Source organism: Hyperoodon ampullatus, assembly GCF_949752795.1.
Source record: "Hyperoodon ampullatus genome assembly, chromosome: 19".
NCBI classification, from domain to species: Eukaryota; Metazoa; Chordata; class Mammalia; order Artiodactyla; family Ziphiidae; genus Hyperoodon; species Hyperoodon ampullatus.
The window spans coordinates 44,562,603-44,584,365 of NC_136932.1; the positions used below are offsets into that span (position 1 = coordinate 44,562,603).

The 21,763-nt window shown below is 39.1% G+C and overlaps 1 protein-coding gene across 1 annotated transcript in view; it reads right to left on the bottom strand.

Moving 5' to 3' along the window:
• The window catches only part of CPD (carboxypeptidase D), a gene marked incomplete at both ends in the record, with an annotated part of 57,396 nt that overhangs the window by 15,385 nt on the left and 20,248 nt on the right, over positions 1 to 21,763 (bottom strand). Inside the window, 6 exons of the mRNA XM_079725863.1 lie at positions 5,469 to 5,578; positions 10,659 to 10,826; positions 12,888 to 13,079; positions 13,567 to 13,916; positions 15,345 to 15,514; positions 16,182 to 16,324. Of these exons, the coding sequence (XP_079581989.1) occupies positions 5,469 to 5,578; positions 10,659 to 10,826; positions 12,888 to 13,079; positions 13,567 to 13,916; positions 15,345 to 15,514; positions 16,182 to 16,324 (1,133 nt within the window). The remainder of the gene's footprint in view (positions 1 to 5,468; positions 5,579 to 10,658; positions 10,827 to 12,887; positions 13,080 to 13,566; positions 13,917 to 15,344; positions 15,515 to 16,181; positions 16,325 to 21,763) is intronic.

Here is a 21,763-nt window from a genome sequence, read left to right on the forward strand (position 1 = left end):
CGGCATCCAGCAGTGTCTACATAGCACGTGTGCAATTGCTTGTTCAATGGAGAGTAAGAAAAACTGCCGCAGAGGCACAAATAAACACTACTGGGAGCTAGAGGAGAGAATGATTATTTCTGACTAGAGTGGCAGGGGAATCTTCCTGAAGAAAGTAAGCTTTGAAAGATGGTCAAAACTTCATCTCTCTCTTGTAAATAGAAAAAGAAAAAAAGTGCAGAAAAGTGTAAAGAGAAAAGTAATTTCTCACTTTCCCATCACTGAGAATTAACTTTAAAATATACAAAACAACCCCCTTTCGTAAACTTAACATACCAATTACAGGCTTATGATCCCACCACTCTTATCAAATGAAAGCTATTGTTTTAGGTTACTGGAATATTTGTGTACATGCTCTTTTGCTCTCTGGTTTTTCCACTAAACACTTGTACACATCTTCTATGTCTCTATATCCCTATCTCCATTTCCATCAATATCTATCCATTTGATTATAAATTATATAGATGTACTACTGTACTAATTAATATAGTATGTATATTACAAACCTGCATTAAAAAAATTTTAAAAACGGAACTTCTAATATATTCTTCCTACATCTTAACGGATCATCTAGTATAAATCCCACTCTAGACACCACAGTTCTGGGCAACTGCTGTTAACATTTTGACTTTATTCTCAGAGCAATAAGGAACTTGTGAAGATTTCTGATGGAAGGGTGATATATGATATAGTCATGGAAGTTTATTCTGATAATAATGTGAAAAAATGGACCAAAGCCAGGGAGACTCATCAGAGTACTACTGAAATAATCCAACTGAGAGATAATGAGCATCTGAAAGGTTGTGACACATAGGTTTTACCATGTGTATTTTACCATCTTCTTTAATTCTCACTACTCTACTTTGATAATCTTTTTTTAAAAAACTAATTAAAAATTTTAAAGCAAACAGTTTGACAACTTAAAGAAGACAGGGGGTAAGGATGTAGGTCTCCAGTCTCAGTCCATATATAAAGAGTCTAAAATATATACCAAGATAGTAAATTATTCTCTTCTTTTTGCTTGGCTATAGTCTCTAATCTTTTTATAATAACTTTCATTATATGAAACAACTTTTTTTTTTTTTTTAATTATTTATTTTGGGCTGCGTTGGGTCTTCGTTTCTGTGCAAGGGCTTTCTCTAGTTGCGGCAAGCGGGGGCCACTCTTCATTGCGGTGCGCGGGCCTCTCACTATTGCGTCCTCTCTTTGTTGCGGAGCTCAAGCTCCAGACGCGCAGGCTCAGTAGCTGTGGCTCACGGGCCCAGTTGCTCCGCAGCATGTGGGATCTTCCCAGACCAGGGCTCGAACCCATGTCCCCTGCACTGGCAGGCAGACTCTCAACCACTGTGCCACCAAGGGAAGCCCTGAAACAACTTTTTAAAGAGGCATTTACAAAGTGGTGACAGCTAAAGCAACTGGATGCAATTGTCAAGACAGTAAAAATGGCTAAGGACAGAATATGGAGGGGGGAAAAAGTAAAAGAGAGAGGTTGAGCCACTGAAACAGAACAAAGGAAGCAAAGCTCTCTGCTATATAATGTAACAGAGATCAAGGGGAGAAGACAAGAGCATTAGACTTCAGAGGTCAAGAACATTTTAAAAAAATAGACTTCGGGTAACCTTTGAGAGGGCACTTCCAGGTAAAACAATGTAGGCAGAAGACAGATGACAAGATACTGAGGCATAAGAGAACAATAAGGAAGTGGAGATAAGCAGAGACTATTCACTTTTCTTATTCTTTTCTTTTGATTTCTTTTGAACTAATTTTAGAGTTGCAGAAAAGTTGCAAAAATAGTACAGAGAGTTTTATATACCTTTGATCCAGCTTTCCCTGATGTTAGCATCTTATATAACCATAGCACAATTATCAAAACAAGGAAATTAACACTGGCATGATACTATTAACTAAAAAACATATATATATATATATATATATATATATATATATATAATTTATTTATTTTTGCGGTACGTGGGCCTCCCACTGTTGTGGCCTCTCCCACTGCGGAGCACAGGCTCCGGACATGCAGGCCCAGCGGCCATGGCTCACGGGCCCAGCGGCTCCACGGCGTGTGGGATCTTCCCAGACAGGGGCACGAACCCATGTCTCCTGTATCAGTAGGCGGACTCTCAACCACTGCGCCACCAGGGAAGCCCCTAAAAAACCTATATTTTACTCAAATATCACCAGTCTTCCACTAATGCCTCCTTGAAATTTTCTCTTCACTTATTATGTCACACTGTATAGCTCCATTTTTTCACTTTCACTTAATTGAATGCATTGAATTTCATTATACTTAAAATATAATAAAAGTTACTGTAGAAAGATTAGAAAATTGAGGCAAGCCAAAAGAAAAAAAATATAAACCTAGAGATCACCAATCATTTAATATTTTGGCATATAACTTTTGACGTTTTTTAAGCCTACATATGAACTGAGCATGGATACCCCACCCCTGAGTCTTCTCTAGGTTCTCAAAATCTGCTTTATTGAAATATAATTCACACGCCACACAACTCACGCATCTGAAGTATACAACTCAATGGTCCTTGGTATATTCACTCAGTTGTGTGACCATCACCACAGTAAATTTTAGGACATTTTCATGACCCCAAAATAAACCTGTACCCATCAGCACTCCCCATTTCCTCCCAACCTCTTCCCTGCCTCTCCCTACATCCCAAGCCCAAGGCAATTACCAGTCTATTTTCTGTCTCTATGGATTTGCCTATTCTGGACATTTCATATAAATGGAATCACACAATATGTAGTCTCTTGTGACTGGGTGCTTTCACCAAGCATGTTTTCAAGGGTCATCTAAGTTGTAGTTTGTATCAGTACTTTGTTTTTATGACTGAATAGTATTCCATTGCATGGATATATCACATTTTGTTTATCCACTTATCACTTGATGGACATGTGGGTTGTGTCCATTTTGGCTATTGTGGATAATGCTGCTATGAACATTTGTGTACAAGTTTTGTGTGGACTATGTTTTCATTTCTCTTGGAAATATACTTAGGAGTGGCATTGTCAGGCCACATGATAATTCTATATTTAACATTTTGAGGAACCGCAAGATTGTTTTCCAAAGCAGTTGTACCATTTTACATTCCCACCAGCAATGCACAAGGGTTCCAATTTCTCCACATCCTTACCAACCCTTGTTATTTTCTTTTTTTTTTTAAACTATAGCCATCCTAGTGGGTAAAAAGTAGTATCTCATTGTTGTTTTGATTTGCATTTCCCTGATGGCTAATGATACTAAGCATCTTTTTGTGAGTTTGTCGGTCATTTGTATATTTCTTTGGAGAAATGTGTGTTCAGATTCTTTGCCCATTTTTCAATTGGATTGTCTTTTTATTATTTAGTTGTAAGAGTTCATTATATATTTTATTTTATTTTTTTTGCGGTATGCAGGCCTCTCACTGTTGTGGCCTCTCCCGTTGTGGAGCACAGGTTCCGGACGCTCAGGCTCAGCAGCCATGGCTCACGGGCCTAGCCGCTCCGCGGCATGTGGGATCTTCCCAGACTGGGGCACGAACCCATGTCCCCTGCATCGGCAGGCGGACTCTTAACCACTGCGCCACCAGGGAAGCCCCATTATATATTTTAGATATAAGATCCTTATCAGATATATGATATTCTCCTATGCTGTGGGTTGTCTTTTTACTTCCTTGATTATCATCTGTTATATGTTGAATTATGTCTCCTCCAAAATATATGTTGAAGTCCTAACCCCCAAAACCTCATAATGTGACTGTATTTAATTACAGAGGTAATCAAGTTAAAATGAGGTAATTACGGTGGGCCCTAATCCAATATGACTGGTATCTTTATAAAAAGGGAAAATTTGGACACAGACAACAGGGAGAATGCCATGTGAAGACAGAGGACTGGGATAATCCATCTAGAAACCAATGAATGGCAAAGACTGCCAGAAAAACACCAGAAGCTAGGAAGAGGCAAGGAAGGATTCCCTTCCAGGTTTCAAGGGAGCATGGCCCTGCCAACATCTTGATTTTGGACTTCTAGACTCTAGAACTGTGAGACGAAAAATTGTTACAGCAGTTCTGGAAACTAACACACTATCCTCTGCAGCAAAAAAGTATTAAAGTTTGATGATGCCCAGTATGTCTTTTTTTCTGTCACTTGTGCTTTTTTTTTTTTTTTTTGCGGTATGCAAGCCTCTCACTGTTGTGGCCTCTCCCGTTGCGGAGCACAGGCTCCGAACACGCAGGCTCAGCGGCCATGGCTCACGGGCCCAGCCGCTCCACGGCATGTGGGATCTTCCCGGACCGGGGCACGAACCCGTGTCCCCTGCATTGGCAGGTGGACTCTCGACCACTGAGCCACCAGGGAAGCCCCCAAGCCTCAACTTTTAACATGCTTTCTAAGAACAACTTTTAAACTAAAATTTCACACATACACACACACACAAATATAACATTTCTGATTATGAAAGTAATGTGTGTTCATTATAGGAAGTTTAGAAAATACAGAATTTCTACTTGCTCCTTTGCAGTATGTTACTACTAGGCTCTTAAATACCTTAGACCAGGGGTCCCCAACCCCCAGGCTGCAGACTGGTACCAGTCCCTGGCCTGTTAGGAACCGGGCCACAGAGCAGGAGGTGAGCGGCCACCAAGTGAGCAAAGCTTCATCTGCCGCTCCCCATCACTCGCATTACTGCCTAAACCACCCCCTACTCCCCACCCCTGTCCGTGGAAACACTGTCTTCCCCGAAACTGGTCCCTGGTGCCACAAAGGTCGGAGACCACTTCCTTAGACTATAGGTTGGCAATTTTTTTCTGTGAAGGGTCAGATAGTAAAAACTTCTGGCTTTACAGGCTCTAAAGTGTCTGTTGCAATGACTCAACCCTGCCCTCTGCATCTATTGAGATGACTGCAGCGTTTTTCTTCTTTAGTCTGTTAATATGGTGAATTACACTGACTTATTTTCAAATGTTAAACAAGAAAGCAGCAATGGACAATATTTTAAAGAATGGATGTGCCGTATGTCAATAAAACTTTATTTACAAGAACAGGTGGTAGTCTGGATTTAGTCCCAGAGCTATAACTTGTCAACCCCACCTTAGACTACTTTATGAGGTTTATATTTAAGTACTTTTCAAATTAAATAAACTAGCAGTTTGTTTAATTTATTATGTTCCAGGTACTGTGCTAAAAGCTGTAGATGAAAAGACATTACCTGAACTTCATGGCTAATGGGGAAACACATGCAGTATGTTTAAAAGTGAGGTAGGAAACAGAGGAGAAAAAGAGGTAAGGTTGTCTGAAAGGAATCATGGAAGGCTTAACAGAGAAGAAAGCACTTGACCTGAGTCTTGTAGGACTTCGTTTTAACGCATTTTTTTTTAAATGAAAAATGAATTTTTATAGCATTTTATGTTTAATCACAAGCCTACCTTGGAATAAGAAAGTGCTATTTGTTGAAATACAGCATCATCTGGTGATTTACTATATGTGGCAAGCCCTTGTTCATCATCATCAAAAGGGTAGTTAACCACCAAAGAACCTATGAGGGAAATGAGCAAAATGTATTGTGTTATTTCTTTCAAGATGGAGCATTAACATAAAGTAAGCTTTTCACAATACTGCCAGAGACAGGAAACCAATACAATTTTCCAAGGTTAATTTCCTCAATAGAAAAGAAAAAGTTGCTAATTTCCTCAATAGAAAATCAAAGTGGATAAATAAAATATTAAATAGCTATGCATGATACTTAAAGGCTGCCTTAACTGGAAAGGTCTTGGGAGTTTGCCTGAACTTACAGGCATACTTTACATGTTAGAACTGAAACCAGAAGTATACAGGCTTAATTTAAACAATTTTACTTTTATAATATTTAGGATCAGAAAAATTGAGCAAAATTTGGTACTTTTTCACTAAAATTCAGACATTTATAAGATCATGTCATGGAATTTTAAACTAAGAAAGGACCCTTGAAGTCCAATTAACCCACCCTCTTCATTTTGCAGACGTGGAGTCTAAAATGGAGAGGCTAAAACAACAAATGTATGGATAGTAGAGCCAGTCCTGACCTTCATTCAGAAAAAAATGCTAAAAATTTCTCTTATGCTCATATTATAAATTAGTCAACTGGAGTTATATCATATGATTTTTCATGACCTAAAATACAGAGAGTGATGTTTTAAAACATATATAAAGGATATCAACTCCTTTCATGCTCCCCCTAGGACATAAAGCAATTAGGGTGCTTCTCAGGCAGGAGCCCTGAGCCCACCCCCCCCACCATAGGATCAAATCCCTTATTTTCCTATTAGTCACATCATTTTCATTTGTCCATGTGCCCATTTATTCTGCCTTGATTAGGCCATTCATCTTTGCCTTTTTTGTCATGCCACTTCCTGGGCATGGAAGTGAAGGAACAAATTCAACTTGAATCCAGATGAAGTAACCTGTGGTAACAAATACCAGCAAACATTCATATATTAGAAAAATTTTTTCTTTAAGAAACAAGTATGAAGAACTATGTTCATTTTATTCCCCAAAATAGTTCTAACAAGATAAGTGTACGTCAACACCTGTTCTTAGACAAATTACTCCAAAAAAATCTAATTTCACCTGGATCTATGACTCATGCCTAAAAGTTAAACAGAAAAAAGTCAACTTCTACTTAATATTGTCTTTCAAATGGCTAATTTTATAAGGCCAAAAAAAAGTCATAAAAGACTTACAATACTCCTACAAAAGTTTATTTAAAAAATAATTAGTATTGGGCCTCCCTGGTGGCGCAGTGGTTGAGAGTCCGCCTGCCGATGCAGGGCGCACCGGTTCGTGCCCCAGTCCGGGAGGATCCCACATGCCGCGGAGCGGCTGGGCCCGTGAGCCATGGCAGCTGAGCCTGCGCGTCTGGAGCCTGTGCTCCGCGACGGGAGAGGCCACAGCAGTGAGAGGCCCGCGTACCAAAAAAAAAAAAATTATAATAATAATTAGTACTGGGACTTCCCTGGTGGCGCAGCGGTTGGGAATCCGCCTGCCAATGCAGGGGACATGGGTTCAAGGTCTGGTCTGGGACTGCGGAGCAACTGGGCTCGTGCGCCACAACTGCTGAGCCTGCACTCTGGAGCCTGCGCGCCTAGAGCCCGGCTCAGCAACAGAAGAGGCCACCACGATGAGAGCCCCACGCACCACAACAAAGGGTGGCCCCCGTGCCCCGCAACTGGAGAGGGCCCGTGCGCAGCAACGAAGACCCAACGCAGCCAAGCATGAATAAATAAATTAATTAATTAAAAATTTAAAAAAAATTAGTATCAACACAAAGAGCATGAGCTATTTTAAAAAAGATAAATCTGACTTCATCAATATTAAAAATTTTGTGCATCAAAGGACATTATTAAGAAAGTTAAAATAAACCTATAGAATGGGAGAAAATATTTGCAAATCAGCAATTTGATAAGGGTCTAGAATCCAGACTATATAAAGAAGTCCTTAAACTCAACAAAAAGATGAAAAACCCAATTAACAATGGGCAAAAGACTTGAACATATATTTCTCCAAATAAGATATACAAATGGACAACAAGCACACAAAAAGATGCTCAGCATCATTAGCCATCAGGGAAATGCAAATCTCATTTCAGTGAGATATCACCTTTCACCCACTAAAACGGCTATAATAAAAAAAAAATTAACAAGGTAAGGATGTGGAAAAACTGGAACCCTCATACATTGCTGGTGGGAATATAAAATGGTTCTGCTACTGTGGAACAGTTTGGCAGTTCATCAAAAAGCTAAACATGGAATTACCATATGATGGTATTTCCATCAAAAAGCCAAACATAGGATAACCCAAAAGAATTGAAAACAGGGACTCAGATATTGTCTGGCAATGTTCATAGTAGTATTATTCATAATAGTAAAAAGTAAAAACAACCCAAATGTCCATCAACAGATAAATAGATAAACAAATTGTGGTATATACATACAATGGAAAATTATTCAGCCATAAAAAGGAATAAAGTACTAACATATGCTACAATATGAATGAACCTTGAAAATACTATGCTAAGTGAAAGAAGACAGACACAAAAGGTCATATATTATATGATTTCATTTCTATGAAATATCCAAAACAAGTAAATCCATAGAGACAGAACACAGATTGGTGGTTACCAGGGCTTGAGGGGCATGGGGAATAGAAAGCAACTGCTTAATGGCTAAGGGGTTTCCTTTTGGGGAGGTGAAAATGTTTTGGAACAAGATAGAGATGGTGGTTGCACAGCATTGTGAATGCACTAAATGTCACTGAATTATTTACCTGAACATGGTTAGTGTTATATGAATTTCACCTAAATAAAAAATTAATATCAAAAATTACAAAAAGAAATATTACTTTTCTCTATATTCTTTCAAAATCCTTCTAAATTGTTAAGTTGACAGCAAAGAACTCCTCTGTTAAATTTCTTTGCCAAGATTTCAAAACTCATTTAAAGATTTTAAGATAAGAAAGCAAAATACGTCATGGAAAGAAACTTATCTACGTGACTGAAGATGTATCCCCCACCATGCCAAGGTCTTGATACCACATGTAAACATCTGTCAATTATTTTCACTGGAATGTAACTAGTATTAAGTTTTCAGCTTTAGCCAACATGACATGATGTATTTTTTACAGAATATTTTTAAAAGCTCAAAATAAAAAATATTTTCTGTCAAACATGGTATACAATTAATACAGTAAGAAAAAAGCCAAAAAAATTATTTTGCTAACCAGGCTGCAACTTCATAATTCCTATTTGGGTCTTTGAGAATCGTCCATGATTACCAATTATAGAAGTATTTTCTCCTACTATTAGCAAGCTTTCAAAGTCATTTTTGGAGAATCTCAATGTACTTCTTACATACAAATATCCATGTGTGTACTGTCATTTCTAAAATGGCAGGTTAATCTATACGCCATCAAATCTTGACTGTGATACTTCCTTGGACAATCCAACAAATGTGGACACTAAATTTCTTACCTATTGCCCCTGGTGTTAATACCTTCACTCTTTTTTTTTTAAATTTATTGAGATATAATTCACATAGCATACAATCCATCCACTTAAAGTATATAATTCACTGTTGTTTAGTATATTCACAGGGTTGAATATACAACCATCACTACTATCTAATTACAGAACATTTCATTACTGGAAAAAAAAAAACCCATACCCATTAGCAGTCACTCCCCATTCTCTCCACCACTATCCTCTACAGCTTGAGGCAACTGCTAATCTATTTTCTATCTCTATGGATTTGCCTATTTCTGCACATTTAATAAAAAATGTAATCATACAATATATGGTTTCTTATGACCGGCTTCTATCACCTACCATGCTTTCAAGACTCATCTATGCTGTAGCATGCATCAGTCCTTCATTCCTTTTCACAGCCAGATAACATTCAATTGTATACCACATTTTATTTATCTGATCGTTAGTCGGTGGACATTTGGGTTATTTATACTTCCTGGTTATTATGAATAGTGCTACTATGAACGTCCACATACCAGTTTACATGTAGACATGTGTTTTCAGGTCTCTAGGGTATTGACACTTATTCACACAACCCTAGTTGGACATTGTGATGATTTTTTTTGTTGTTGTTTATTTTTTTATTTTTGGCTGCGTTGGGTCCTTGTTGCAGCACATGGGCTTTCTCTAGCTGAGGCATGCGGGGGACCTACTCTTCGTTGCAGTGCCCGGGCTTCTTGTTGTGGTGGCTTCTTTTGTCGCAGAGCACGGGCTCTTGGCACGTGGGCTTTAGTAGTTGTGGCACCTGGGCTCAGTAGTTGTGGCTCATGGGATCTAGAGCACAGGCCTGGTAGCTGCGGTGCACGGGCTTAGTTGCTCCGTGGCAGGCGGGGCCTTCCCGGGCCAGGGCTCGAACCTGTGTCCCCTGCGTTGGCAGGTGGATTCTTAACCACTGAGCCACCAGGGAAGCCTCATTGTGATGATTTTTAATCTTGACCTCTGATCCTATTCAACTAAGTTCCTGCTGAATTATATGGCGGTGTATAAGCTCAGATACTACATGAGAATGAGGTCATTGTGCTACAGTTAAATACACAGCAGATAAAAGATAAGAGAATGTCAAAATCTAAACCTACATAAAAGGGCATATTAAACTTTAGGGAGAAATAGGACTAAACATTTGGATCTGTTAGTGTTTAATTTTTATAAATGACAAAGAACATGTTACCAAATTCCCAGTGAGAGGGATAAATATAAAACATTTCTGAGGGATAAATATAAAACACTTGAAGAACTAAGTGAGAAAGAAATTGAGGGAGGGAGAAGGAGGAAAAGGGAAGGAGAGGTGGAGGGTGAGAGACAGAGAAAGAGAGGGAGGCAGGGTAGATGGAAGGAGGGAGAATGGAGGAGTCCTGGGAGAGGGGAGGGGTGGGGGAGGAACGGGGAAAACAGCCAGGAAACCGGCTTAAAAAGTCATGAGAAAAGACCTTTATTGTTGTCTGCCATAAAAGCACTAACAGGCTTAAGACAGCCCAAGACTATAAAGAGATAAACTTCCACCAGGATTTTCAAATGCTCTCAACAAGAATTAATTAGTGGAATATCAAGTTGCCATTACCTCCATGCAGGTTTGCTGACAGCACAAATGGATAGGCCTTCATCCAGCTCATTACAGCAATAGTTTCTGGTTGGGTAGGATCTGTGATCTGAAAGAACTGATCTGGGAAATTTCGGTTCAGGTCAAAGTTGTTGCTGTTATTTCTGCCGACTACACTTATTGAATCTCCTGTATGATAAAAGATTCAAATTTAAGCCATGTTTCATTTATATTTTAATCCAATACATACTACTTCAGCTATCTTAACTCAAAGGTAAGTGTGAACACATCAGGCTTCACTATGATCAAACACACTATGATTGAAACCGAGTAGGACCCTGTGGGGCCTTCCCAGGTTAAAAAAGCCCCTCTGTATCCCGTATTTCTTGTTTGTAGAAAAAAGGCTTTAGTCTCCTAGGCTTTCCCTGAGTTCCAAAGAGCAGGTATAAGCAGTTACTAATTAGGGAAGCGAGGAAATTCAGAAGTAAACGAAAAGCAGTTAAGCAAGAAAAGTAATGACAACAATTCCCGATTAAAAACAAGAGTCCTAGTTCTTACTCAAGGGATATACATAACAATCTAACATGTATCCTTGAGTTGTTCTGCAGGATGTAAGACCCCGACCCAGTAGGGGAAGGTGACTATGTGCTGAGCACAAGCATGTAGACCCCAGACTGGTTGGAACCAGAAGGCTGATGATTAAGATTCCCGAAACATCACCCTGTTCCTCCACACCACCAATCAATCAGAAGAAAGTCATGCACCCTGTACCCTCACCCCAAATGTTGCCTTTAAAAATCCTTCCCTGAAAGCCATTGAGAAGTTCGGGTCTTTTGAGCATGAGCTGCCCACTCTCCTTGTTTAGTGCCTGCAGATAAATCCTGTACTTTCCTTCACCACAACCTCATATCAGTAAATTGGCTTTGCTCTGCAGCAGGTGAGAGGATCCAAGTTCAGTTGGGTAACGTGATTAAAACACACATCGTTTTTACATTGTACATTAAAAAAAAAATGTATCTCTTCTAGATCTTCTGAATAGAAAGGTAAAACCATTATCCTTTCATTTCTGCCTCTGGTCATACTTTGAGGGGAAAAACTCCAACCATACGAATTATATTAAAATATTGCTCATCTGTCAATAATCCACATACAGTGACGTGATCACAATGTTGAGTGGGCATGACTGGCATGAGGGGGACTCTATTGTACTGGTATACAGGTCACTAAAACAATGTAAATAAACAGACCAAATGAAAATAAAGAAGTTGCAGTATGCTTACATTAAAGTGAAAACAAAAAGGTAAAATTAGTCAAGAACATAGGTGGAAGGGAGGAAGAGAAAGGGTTCAACTTAAGCTTATTCCATTTTACTATGGGATGAGAGCCCTATTATTGTCATTATAATGAGAAAATGAATGCAAGTGAATGAAGAAAACCTACTAGAGGACTAGTAGTAAGTAGTTCCATCTTTCAGAAAGGTCTCAAGGGAGGAATGTGGAAGGAATTGGTGAGGCTGCCAGAGAATAAGGTCCTTAGGGAAAGAATCTAAATGATATATATAAGGATTAACCTGGTCATTCACTTAATCGATTCTCTCAGTGTTCAGTCAGTGAGAGTAATAAATCACGTGGCTGCATATTCATATTATGGTATCTTTTCTACTCACTGGTATCACTGCCTGGAAGGAATCACAGTTTGGGAAAAGATGGATTCTCACTCTCCTAGTGTTCTGCATAATGTGGCCCATGTAAGAAAGTTGCTCTCCCTGCCCTTACTATAATGTCCTAGGAAAGATGGGCTAGCCTAGAGGAGGCAGAGGAATGGGAAGTCAATAACTTAGCAGGTTTAGATTATACATGCATGGGGCATAGAAATGGGAGTCAAAACAGAGTCACTGGCTTAAAAAATATTTGGTTTGAGATTTCACTTATGAGATAAAGTTCCCAATACAATAATTTAACAAAAATTACTGTTAAAATGGAACAATTTGTAAAAATCTTACATTATTTTAGTAAATAAGAGCCATTACCAAAGTGGAGAACTTCATTAAATGTAAACTTGATGACATAATTGTTGAATGAACTAGCCTATCTTACAAGAATACAAAAGCTAGAACCAATGATAAATTATAAGTATAAAAATAGGAAGGAATTTCAGGGAAACAACCAGTTCAAATTCTTTTCTATCCCCCAATAATTATGCCATATAATAATCAAAAAGGTTAAGCATTAGTAGACAGCTATTCTTTACCTTCCTGGGCCTTTTCATACCCATCAGGATTCATGGATGGCATAAGGTGAATTCTAGTGTTAAGAACCAAATCTGTTACATCGGGATCTGTTCCAAAGTTCTTACAAAGGTATTCAATGAGGTTCAGTAATAGTTCTCTTCCAACCACTTCATTTCCATGCATATTTCCAATGTACTTAAATTCTGGTTCACCTGAAAATAAAGTAATTACATGGAAGACATTTTTTCCTCTTCATTAATCCTAGACTCTCTCTACTTTTTCCCCAACACATACAAAGACACTGAACCAAAGATTTAAGATATATTTTGGCAAAAGAAACAGGAAAAAGCATCTTATAAAGCAGTCCTTACTAATATATACGTCTGAGCAAGCTCAAAGCATATATACGTATGTGTGTGTGTGTATATATATATATATATATACATACATACGTATATATGCCATATAATATGAAAATAAAAGTACTATTAGCAGAAAGAATCTAATTATGCAGTATGTTAAACTTTGTGCATAATATGGATTATCAAATGGATTTTCTTCTTTTCTAGGAAAAAATTGGTTACGTTTTCTTTGATCCAGTTATACATACAATAGGTGACCTTTCTAGATGAAGCAAAGCAATATAGCACATAGCTCTGAGAAGCAATCTGAAATTATGTGTGAAACTACACCAATTACCTGGTTCATGGACACCTGGATTATCAGATATCTCCATTACATAAAGTTCTCTTGACTCTACCGATTTTCCCAATGAATAAAGCCGGGTGATGTTAGGATATTCATTGGCAAACCTTCTCAAGAAGATTTCCATATCAGGGAAATGGTGGTGGTGAAAGTCCTGTGGCTGAACTGGCTGGTGGGAGGACTGTGTTCCAAGAGGACTATTAGGTATAGCAACTGTGCTAGCAGTTACTACAACCTCAGTTGTGTCAGGGACTACTGAAGCCACGGTTGGCCGAAGGGGGAAATTCACCTTTGTGGCTGGTCCTTCTTTCACTATTATGTTATTAACAGTCAGTGGCATATACCTGAAAAGAAAAATTTGAAAAAGTAGATGGCTTGGAGTTAAATTGAAACAGACAATGCTTTAACATTATAAAAGTACAATAGCCTTTTCATACTCTTGCACTTAGTCTATCGAAAGTCAAATCAAATAAAGAAATATGTGTAAATTCAAGACTTTTAGCATATTATCTCACAAAGAATCCCAGATTAAGTCTTTAAAGAACTATTTCTCTTACCATCCTTTCAGGTTCCACACATTAGAATGCTTATAAAAAATTACATTCAGGGGCTTCCCTGGCAGGGCATTCCCCTGCCAATGCAGGGGACACGGGTCCGAGCCCTGGGCCAGGAAGATCCCACATGCCAGGGACCAACAAAGCCCGTGCGCCACAACTACTGAGCCTGTGCTCTAGAGGCAGAGAGGCACAACTACTGAGCCCACATGCCACAGCTACTGAAGCCTGCGCACCTAGAGCTTGTGCTCTGCAACAAGAGAAGCCACTGCAATGAGAAGCCCGCACACCGCAACAAAGAGTAGCCCCTGCTCACTGCAACTAGAGAAAGCCTGTGCACAGCAACGAAGACCCAACGCAGCCCAAAATAAATAAATTTATTAAATAAATAAAAAAATTTTTAAAAAAATTACATTCAAAGGAGAGAATACAATGAAAAATGAAGATCGTTAATCCATTGTAACCATTGCTACAATACTCAAAGTAGGGATAAATGATCCAATTCTTTGCAGTGCCTTATCAGACTGACATTCCAACTACTTTACCAAATGGGAAAGTTCAAAATTAAAGGTAATTTATTTGCTAAAGGTAAATCCTTAGCAAAATGAGCTTCCAGAAATGTTTCCAGAGGAGGTGGGGAACCACTCATGTCATGTTTTAGAAAGGTGATGGTGAGAGAGCTCTTCAAAATGTCTTTCATAGAGCCCTGAGTTTCTTCTACCTTGGTATTCAATTAGCCTTGCAGCAATGCTTTACACAGCTGACCATCAAGCTTTTATTTATTTTTTTTTAAATTATTTAATTATTTATTTTTATTTTTGGCTGTGTTGGGTCTTCGTTTCTGTGTGAGGGCTTTCCCTAGTTGTGGCGCACGGGCTTAGTTGCTCTGCAGCATGTGGGATCCTCCCAGACCAGGGCTCGAACCCGTGTCCCCTGCATTAGCAGGCAGACTCTCAACCACTGTGCCACCAGGGAAGCCCCCCATCAAGCTTTTAAAACTGTCCTTCCTCCCAATTTTACAACGATGCTTCATATCCAGTTGTATTGTTAATGTGACAAAAGATCCACCATAGTATTTTCTCATTATAAAGGGGGAAAAAATCAGAAAACAAGGAAAAATAAAAGCCAGATACAGTAAATAAGATCTCCAAGAGTATATTTCTCTTCTTAGATATAAACGGAAACTTGACATTTTAAGAGTCTAGTTTAAATTCTTACCCAGTTAAAACTGCTGTAATGTTATAAGTTCCAGGAACAAGTAATCGGTGGAAATCACCAAATCTTCCTGTTGTGATATTATGATTAATACCAGCCACTGAGATGGTTGCATTCTCTAAGCCAGCTCCTGTTACTGAATCTTTAACAAATCCTTTAACTCCAATGTGGACCTAAAAAAACAAGAATCAAAGTAGACTGCTCAATCAGTTTGGAAGGCAAGAGAAAATAACCTCTCTGCATTGATGCTAGAATTTTTAAAAAATAAGGTTATTCCTCTAGCTCCCTGAAATATTTTTCAATCCCTCCAAGTTAAAATAAAATATAGACCAAAAAAATTAAATCCTTAAACTTAAGTCATCTGAAATCTAGACTGGTAAAATGCTTTTGAAATTCCTTCTCCTCAAGGCCAGACTTCTGCTTTTATCAACAAGATATAAGTAATCATTTCTGATATATCCAATTAACCTGCCTGATACTTAAATTAAACTTATGTCCATGGTTCATATAATGGTAAAGGTTCTCTAGCAAATATGATCGAATAGCATTGTAAGAATCTGGTACTACAAATTTTGCTAATTATTTCAGGTTGTAAAAGTGTTGTAAGACAGTCAGAAGAAGCCCTCCAGAGGAAAAGAGCTGGGGGGAAGGATAACAGAGGTATGACTAGAATATGTTCTAATAGATTCTAATATAATAATTTCTAAATATAATCTACAATCTTAAATAATAAAAACAGAAAAATAAAGGGTATCTAGAATAAACTGTTGTTCATATACACAAATTTCTCCCTTATTTAATCAATTATTACCATATGCCAACCTTCCATTCAGCTTTTACCTTTTCAATCAATGTGATCAAAGACTCACGATTGTTCTCCCATTCTTGTTGAAGCTGCGAAGCTGGTGGGTACTTGCAACAAGACAGTTCTAATGTGATTTCAAAACAGTTGGCCCAAAGATAATTGTAATCTTGCATGCCACCTGAAACATGAAGGAAAAAATAAGTTTATTCTCAGAATTCTACTCTCAAAAAGACCATAGAAATTAAATCAGTCATCTCTGCATGTATAAGTTCTCTTTTCATTAAATTGTTTGAAATTGGAGAAGGCTCTTGAATTATAGAGGACACAACAAGGAAGGCAAAAGGAATACATCTTGGAAAGGAATATACATAAAGGAAATATATTTGATTGATAGGATGAACAGTTATAAAGAGCATGAATATAATTGTTAATAACAATAGCAATAATGATAACCACTCTACATTTGAGTGTTTACTATATGCCAGCTCTGTTCTATGCCCTTCATGTGTATTAACATTTAATCTTTACAAAACTTTTTGAGGTAGGTATTGCTATTTCACCCATTTTACAGATGTGAGAAGTAAGGCACAGAGAGGTGAAGATTTTTGACAGAATGAACATGAAGAATACTCAAGATCTTAAAGTTATAAAGGATATTCACACCAAAGCATTATTAAGGGCTTACTATTCTAACTGTACTCCCTGTATCACAAAGGTGACAAGAAGGGTCTGGATCAAAATGGTAGAGTAGAAAGATCCTGAGCTCAACTCCTCACATAGGCACACTAAAATTACAACTACTTACAGAACAACTACCTCTGAGAACAACCTGAAGAATAACAGAAAAGATTTTCCACAGCTAAAGATACAAGGAAGGAGCCACAACAAAATGGGGTGGGTGGGTGGAGATGCAGTCTAGTCAGGGCCCACACCCCTGGTGCAACGACGCACAAGCAGGAGGAATATCACAACTGTGACAGTCATCCCTGAGGAGCAAGGAGTCCAAGACCTACATTGAGCTCCCTAGCCCAGGGTCCTGAATTAGGAAGACAAGCCTCCAAAATGTCTGGCTTAAAAGCCAGTGGGGCTTATGTTCAGGAGTACCAGAGAGCTGTAAGAAACCAAGACTCTGCTCATAAGGGTGCATGCAAAAATACACTCGCTCCAAGTCCCAGCACAGAGGCAACAGTTTGAAAGGCACCTGAATCAGACACACTTGCTGATATTGGATAGCCTCCAGGAGAGGTAGGAGGCAGCTGGGACTCCCCCTGGGGTCTGAGGTGCTGGCAGCAGCCATTTTTGTGATCTCATTCTATCATGCTGACACCAGCACTGACAGGCACCATTTTGGAATCCTCTTTCGAGCCTATTAGAGCCAGGGGCCTGCCTCACCCACCAGCATGCCCACAGTGGTCAAACAATGCTGAGCATCACACTCAGTCATGCCGGGGCCTGCCCTGACCATCAATGTGCCCAAGCAGTTGGCCCTGCCACAACAGAAAGGTACAAGCAGCCCTCATAGGGAACACCCCTGAAGTGTCTGCCCAGAGGGGAGCAAGCTGCTGGGCCCATAGGACATCTCCAACATAAAGTCACTTCTCCAAGATCAGAAGACATAACAGACCTATTTAATACAAAGAAAATCTACACAGAAAATTAGGCAAAATGAAGAGACAGAGGAATGTGTTCCAAATGAAACAATAAGACAAAACCTCAGAAAAAGACCTAAATGAAATGGAGATAAGCAATCTACCTGATAAAGAGTTAAAGGTAATGATCATAAAGATGCTCACTGAACACAGGAGAAGAATGGATGAACACAGTGAAAACTTCAACAAAGAGTTAGAAAACATAAAAAAGACCAATTAGGGCTAAAGAATACGATAACTAAAATGAAAAATAGGACTTCCCTGGTGGCGCAGTGGTTAAGAATCTGCCTGCCAATGCAGGGGACATGGGTTCGATCCCTGGTCCGGGAAGATCTCACATGCCGAGAAGCAACTAAGCCCCTGCTCCACAGCTACTGAGCTTGCACTCTAGAGCTCGCATGCTGCAACTACTGAGCTGCGTGCTGCAACTATTAAAGCCTGCGCACCTACAGCCTGTGCTCTGCAACAAGAGAAGCCACCGCGATGAGAAGCCTGTGCACCGCAACGAAGAACTGGATCTCCCATCCAATTGCCTATTCAATATCTCTACTTGGATATCACAAACCTAACACATTCTCATCTTCCCTAAACCAGTCTCTCCCATGACGGTCAATGGCACTAGAAGAATTTAGTTGCTCAGGCCCAAAGCCCTGGAGTCACATCCCACATCTAAAGCATCAGGAAATCGTGTTAGTTCTAACTTCAAAATATATCCAGAATCCCAAGATTTCTCCTCACCTCTACTGCTGCTGCCCTGATACAAGCCACAATTGTTTCTCCACCTGGATTTCTGCAATCACCCTTAATAGGCCTCCCTGTCCCTGCCCTAGCCGTTCTATGTTCTTTTCTCAACAGAGATGCCAGAGAAATTCCGCTAAAATGTAAGTCGGATGTTATTCCCCTATACAATGACTCTCTATTTCACTCAGACTAAGAGCCAAAGCCTAAGCCTCTGCATGATTTGTCCACCACCACTCCCCTTCCCTCTCTAACCTCCTTTTACACTCTCCCCATCACTGGCTGTGCACCAGCCACACTGGCCTCCCCGCTGTTCACCGGATACACTAGGTACCTCCTGACTTTGGGTCTTTGTTCTAGCTGTTTCCTTTGCCTGGTATGCACTTCCCCCAGATACCCCTACTTGACTAACTCCCTCCCCTCACCTTCAGCTCTTTGCTCCAATTTCAACTTGACAATTAGGCTCACCTCCATCTCCCCACTTAAAGTTGCTCCTTACTTCTCCCCATCGCTGTCCCCAAGCCCATCTCACCAGAACTCTCACCCTTTTCTACTTTTTTCTTTTTTTTCTACAGTACCTAACAATTTACCTATTATGTTTCTTATTTACTGCCTGTTCCTCCTTGCTAGATTATAAGCAACACAAGGGCAGAATATTTGTTATGCTCATTGATGGATATTCCAAGCACAAGAACAGTACCAGTCACATCGTATTCCTGCAGTAAATATTTGTTGAAGGAATGAAAGTAAGTAGGCTGGATCAGTGGGAAATTAAGACTTCTGTTTTGAATGCATTAAATTTGCGATTCCCATTGACCATCCATGTGGAGATGTCAAATAGACTTTGTCTTCGTAAAATATATGTGCAGGTTTACCACTACCACAAGCCCAGTAACTTTGTCTTAACCTTTTTTCTTAGAAGGCAAGCTATCCATCTTTTGGCTTTCTCTTATCTTCCAGCATCTTGGCACTTACTTTGGGTCTGGAAGAAAAATGGTGAGATGCTGATTTTCACATCCCTACTAGTCATATTTAGTCATTAAGTGATGTAAGTCACCTTCAGTCATTGCTGACCTCTGATCATCTTTGGTAACTCTGACTCACATGTATACATGTGAACATACATATGTTATTCATTGTCTATCATATTTATTAATCTCCAATATTTACTATTGTATTGGTCACAGTACAATGGTCATTGTAAGTCATTAAACTAAGATTATAGGGACTTATAAATAGGAGACATATTTCCGTTCAGAGTTTAGAGTCTTGGTGAGGAAAAGAAACACAGAACACATACAAATAATTTCAGAGCAATACAAATGTGAACTAATCTATTTTTCTGCATACGTAAAACTTAATAGAAAAAAAATCTTCCCATCTAAGGAAAAAAAAACTTAATAGCTGAATTAAATTGCAAACACAATCAACTCACACTTTAATTATGCCAAAATGCAGTGAAGTAGACTACTTATAATACTATAATCACCAGGCTTGAGTCCTAGCATTCTTTTGTCTACCCCTTGTCTTACTTCAGCAGTAATTTAAGAAATATTAGCTAACAGCAACAAGAAGACAAAGCTTACAGTCATATTTTAGAGTGTTATCTAATCATCTTTTTAGATGTAACTTTAATAGGACTGTAACTAGCCAGCTCCAATCAATAACACATACAAACACATGCCCAGGGAAAGGGGCGGGCAGGAAGGACAGAAGTCTTTTAAAAATAAGACCTAATTCACAGAGAAGAAACTACATTCAGTGGCCTCTGGTCCTACAGATCACATTTTATATAAATAGTGATTTTGTAACATATAACTCTATGAACAATCTAAAACTAAAGGTCTGATTCATGATGACAAATCTCTTTTTGTAGATTCTATAGATTTGGGGAAATATTACAGTGAATAGTGTACCTAACTGTAACACATCTTCATAGAATTAATGTTAACTTTACCACGTGGAACCTAGTGGAGATATAAAATAGAATATTGGGCTTCCCTGGTGGCGCAGTGGTTGAGAGTCCGCCTGCAGATGCAGGGGACACGGGTTCGTGCCCCAGTCTGGGAGGATCCCACATGCCGCGGAGCGGCTGGGCCCGTGAGCCACGGCCGCTGAGCCTGTGCGTCCGGAGCCTGCGCTCCGCAAGGGGAGAGGCCACAACAGTGAGAGGCCCTCGTAACGCAAAAAAAAAAATAAAATAAAATAGAATATTAATTAAATCTTGACATATGTTTCCCAAATTTTCCTTTGATAAGACACTACTCAACAGAAAGTCATGTAAAATGACGTTGGAAATAAAAGGATGACTGTGTAAAAACAATACAAAATGTCTTTCCTATATTTCAGCAATAATCAGAAAATGTAACAGAAAAAAGATGCCAGCATCAAAACCCACAACATGGGGCTTCCCTGGTGGCGCAGTGGTTGAGAGTCCGCCTGCCGATGCAGGGGACACGGGTTCGTGCTCCGGTCCGGGAAGATCCCACATGCCGCGGAGCGGCTGGGCTCATGGGCCATGGCCGCTGAGCCTGCGTGCCCAGAGCCTGTGCTCCGCAACGGGAGAGGCCACAACAGTGAGAGGCCCGCGTACCGCAAAAAAGAAAAAAAAAAACCCACAACATGTATAGGATTAAATGTAATAAAATGCATAATATAAATCAACATTATAAATTCTACTGAGGGATGTAAATTTCATGCTTCCAGATAGGAGACTTATAACAATATCAATTAATATTGAAATTAATTTACAAGCATCATGCAGAAAAATAGATATTTATTGGAACTGGACAAAATGATCTGGAATTTGGAAAAATAAATGGGTGAGAATACCCAAGAAAACATTAAAAAATTAAAATGATAATAGAGACTTGCATTGCCAGATATTACAATGTATTATAAAACCATATTTACTAAAGCAGTGCAATTAAGATGTCAAAACAAATAGACCGGCAGAACAAAATAGAAAGCACAATAACAGAAACAAAAGCATTTGGGATATAATTAAAGACATTTAAAACCAACGGGGAAAGAATTAGTAACTGTTACATGGATAACTGGTTAACTGTGTGACAAAAATATAGGTGAGATTTACCTCAGATCATACTAAATAAAGTCTTACGTCCACATGGAACATGATGTAAAAATGTAGCCATAAACAAAATCAGAAGCCAACTAGTATTTTTATACTCTCAGGATGAGGAAAGCCTTTCTAAGTATGACAGCAAAGT